The sequence below is a fragment of the Aythya marila genome, assembly GCF_965140915.1.
Source record: "Aythya marila genome assembly, chromosome: 2".
Classification (NCBI taxonomy): Eukaryota; Metazoa; Chordata; class Aves; order Anseriformes; family Anatidae; genus Aythya; species Aythya marila.
In genome coordinates this window covers 108,644,325-108,646,896 of record NC_139043.1, presented here as the reverse complement: position 1 = coordinate 108,646,896, position 2,572 = coordinate 108,644,325, and the positions used below count along the sequence as shown (strand labels likewise).

The 2,572-nt window shown below is 54.5% G+C and overlaps 1 protein-coding gene across 1 annotated transcript; it reads left to right on the top strand.

The window, feature by feature from the left end:
- Positions 1 to 1,002: 1,002 nt before the first annotated feature.
- NPBWR1 (neuropeptides B and W receptor 1) lies at positions 1,003 to 1,998 on the top strand (the record flags this gene model as incomplete). Its single annotated transcript, XM_082755449.1, has 1 exon — positions 1,003 to 1,998. One exon carries the CDS (start codon positions 1,003 to 1,005, stop codon positions 1,996 to 1,998), a length of 996 nt encoding a protein of 331 aa, XP_082611575.1.
- Between the last annotated feature and the right edge of the window lie 574 nt (positions 1,999 to 2,572).

Sequence of the window (2,572 nt, the reverse complement as noted above, 5' to 3'; positions counted from 1 at the left end):
TGGTGGATGCTGTGCTCCCAGACCCAGCGTGCCAAGCAGATGCTGTCTGCAGCTCGGATTTCTCCCACCTTCGCTGCGCTGCAACCCTCCACCGCTGTCAGGAGGGGATTTGACTGGAGGTAATTACACAAAACTCTTCTCTCCTGCGGTACAGCTCCAGCTCCTGAATTTTGAACCCTCCTCTCTGCAGTTACCGTGGCTTCTCCATTGTTCCCTAAAGCGACGTGGGCATGCATTTAGCTCCTGGCCGTGCTTAGGATCAAGCTGAGACTGTCATCGGTGCTGCCTGCCCGCAGCCAGACCCGCTCCCGCAGCCGGACCCAGGGGCCCCCCAGCCAGCTGGGAAAGGTCAGTGTGCTTGCTCTTCCTCGCCTTGCAAAGTGTTCAGCCCCACTGGGAGGGGGTGGGTTGACTTATTTTTGAGCCCCGGCAAGTCTGTGGGTCAGCCCCCTACTTCCCGCACCAAGTGACCCTCCCCAGTCGCTGCTACCCCAGCTTTGGGGAGGGGGGGGGGGGGGGGGGGGTCTGCTTCCCTCTCTCATCCCCAGGCATCCTAAAGGCACTGGACCCTCCCTCAGGCTCAAGGCTTGCTGAGCTGCCGTGAGCTTGGTAAGGGACATGAGGGGGCTGGGGAGTCCCCATGTGGAGTTAGTTCAGTGGTCACCTTAGGGGAGTGTGGGGCTCTGAGCTATTCCCTCTCCCCCTGCTCCCATCTCCACTTCTGTCCCCCCCAATGGATCCCACCAGTACTGGTGGTGGGCAAGAGCAGGTGGGGACCATTCCTGCTGTGAGGGGACCATGGGAGCCTCAGCTGAGCCCGTGGTGATATCTTGCTGCTCCCAGCAGGTCCCCGCTGGCAGGAGGCACATGGCAGCTGAAGGGAGGACACTGGTGGTTGGATGCTCCGGAGGAGACAAGCTTGAGAATAACCAGGATCCGTGCCTTTCCCCCCTCTTCCAAGTCCTCTTTGCCACCAGTGAGCCTGGCATCTCTGCTGTGGCTATGGAAAACTCCTCACTTCCAGAGCTCAATTCCTCCTGTGCTCCTGGGCCCACAGACTGCACAGGGAGAGGGGATGAGGGGCTGAATATGCCCCCTCCCCTGCTGAGCCCCAGCTTCTACATCACAGTGCCTGTCATCTACTCCATCATCTGTGCTGTGGGGCTGACAGGTAACACAGCTGTCATCTATGTAATCCTCAAAGCCCCTAAGATGAAGACAGTCACCAACATCTTCATCCTCAACTTAGCCATTGCTGATGAGCTCTTCACCTTGGTGCTGCCCATCAACATTGCTGACTACTTGCTCCTGCAGTGGCCCTTTGGAGAGTTCATGTGCAAGCTCATCATCTCAATAGACCAGTACAACATCTTCTCCAGCATCTACTTCCTCACCATCATGAGCATTGACCGCTACCTTGTTGTGGTGGCCACTACCAAGTCCAGGAAGATGTCTTACCGCACTTACCGAGCAGCCAAGATTGTGAGCCTCTGCGTCTGGTCCTTCGTCACAGTTATCATCCTGCCCTTCACTGTCTTTGCTAAGATACACAAGGAGCAGGGGCGCTCCCAGTGTGTCTTTGTGTTCCCCCACCCTGAGAGCATGTGGTGGAAAGGCAGTCGGATCTACACCCTTATCTTAGGCTTTGCTATCCCAGTATCCACCATCTGCATCCTCTACACCATCATGTTGTGCAGATTGAGACGAGTGCATCTCCACAGCAATGCCAAAGCCCTGGACAAAGCCAAAAAGAAAGTGACACTGATGGTGGCTGTCATCCTGGCTGTCTGCCTGTTCTGCTGGACACCCTATCACCTTAGCACAGTGGTGGCCCTCACCACAGACATCCCACAAACTCCTCTGATCATCGGGATTTCCTACTTCATCACTAGCTTGAGTTATGCCAACAGCTGCTTTAACCCTTTCCTGTATGCCTTTCTAGATGACAGTTTCCGGAGGAGCTTTCGCAAACTGATGGACTGCAGAACCACCTCATAGAGCCAACACCGTTCCCTCTCACATCCTTGCACTGTCATCTGCTTCTCCTGGGTGACTCAGGAGCTCAGAGGCTGCTTATGCTCCATCCACCGTGTGATGGTCCACAGTGCTTCAGGTTGTCTCACTACTCAAAACACAAACTGGGGACAGACGGGTCATTCTTAACTCTCCTGTGCCCATTGCCTCAGCATTGCTCTCCATCTCTTTCACTAATGCTTTTTTGTCCTTCTCTCTAGTGTGCTTTATGTCCTAGGGCTGTAACTCACTGAGCTGCAGCAGATCCCTTTTCCATTTAACAGGGTATTGCTTGGTGAACTCATACCACATGGTTGTCTCTGTTAATGGAGATTTGTAAAGCCAAATAAAGCTGTGTTGTTGGGTATCTTGCTTAATGATTCCCCAGCCTCCTTCATATGGAGAAGAGGAGGCTCAGGGGCGACCTTATCGCTCTCTACATGTACCTCAAAGGAGGCTGTAGAGAGGTGGGGGTTGGTCTGTTCTCCCACGTGCCTGGTGACAGGACGAGGGGGAATGGGCTTAAGTTGCACTAGGGGAGTTTTAGGTTGGATCTTAG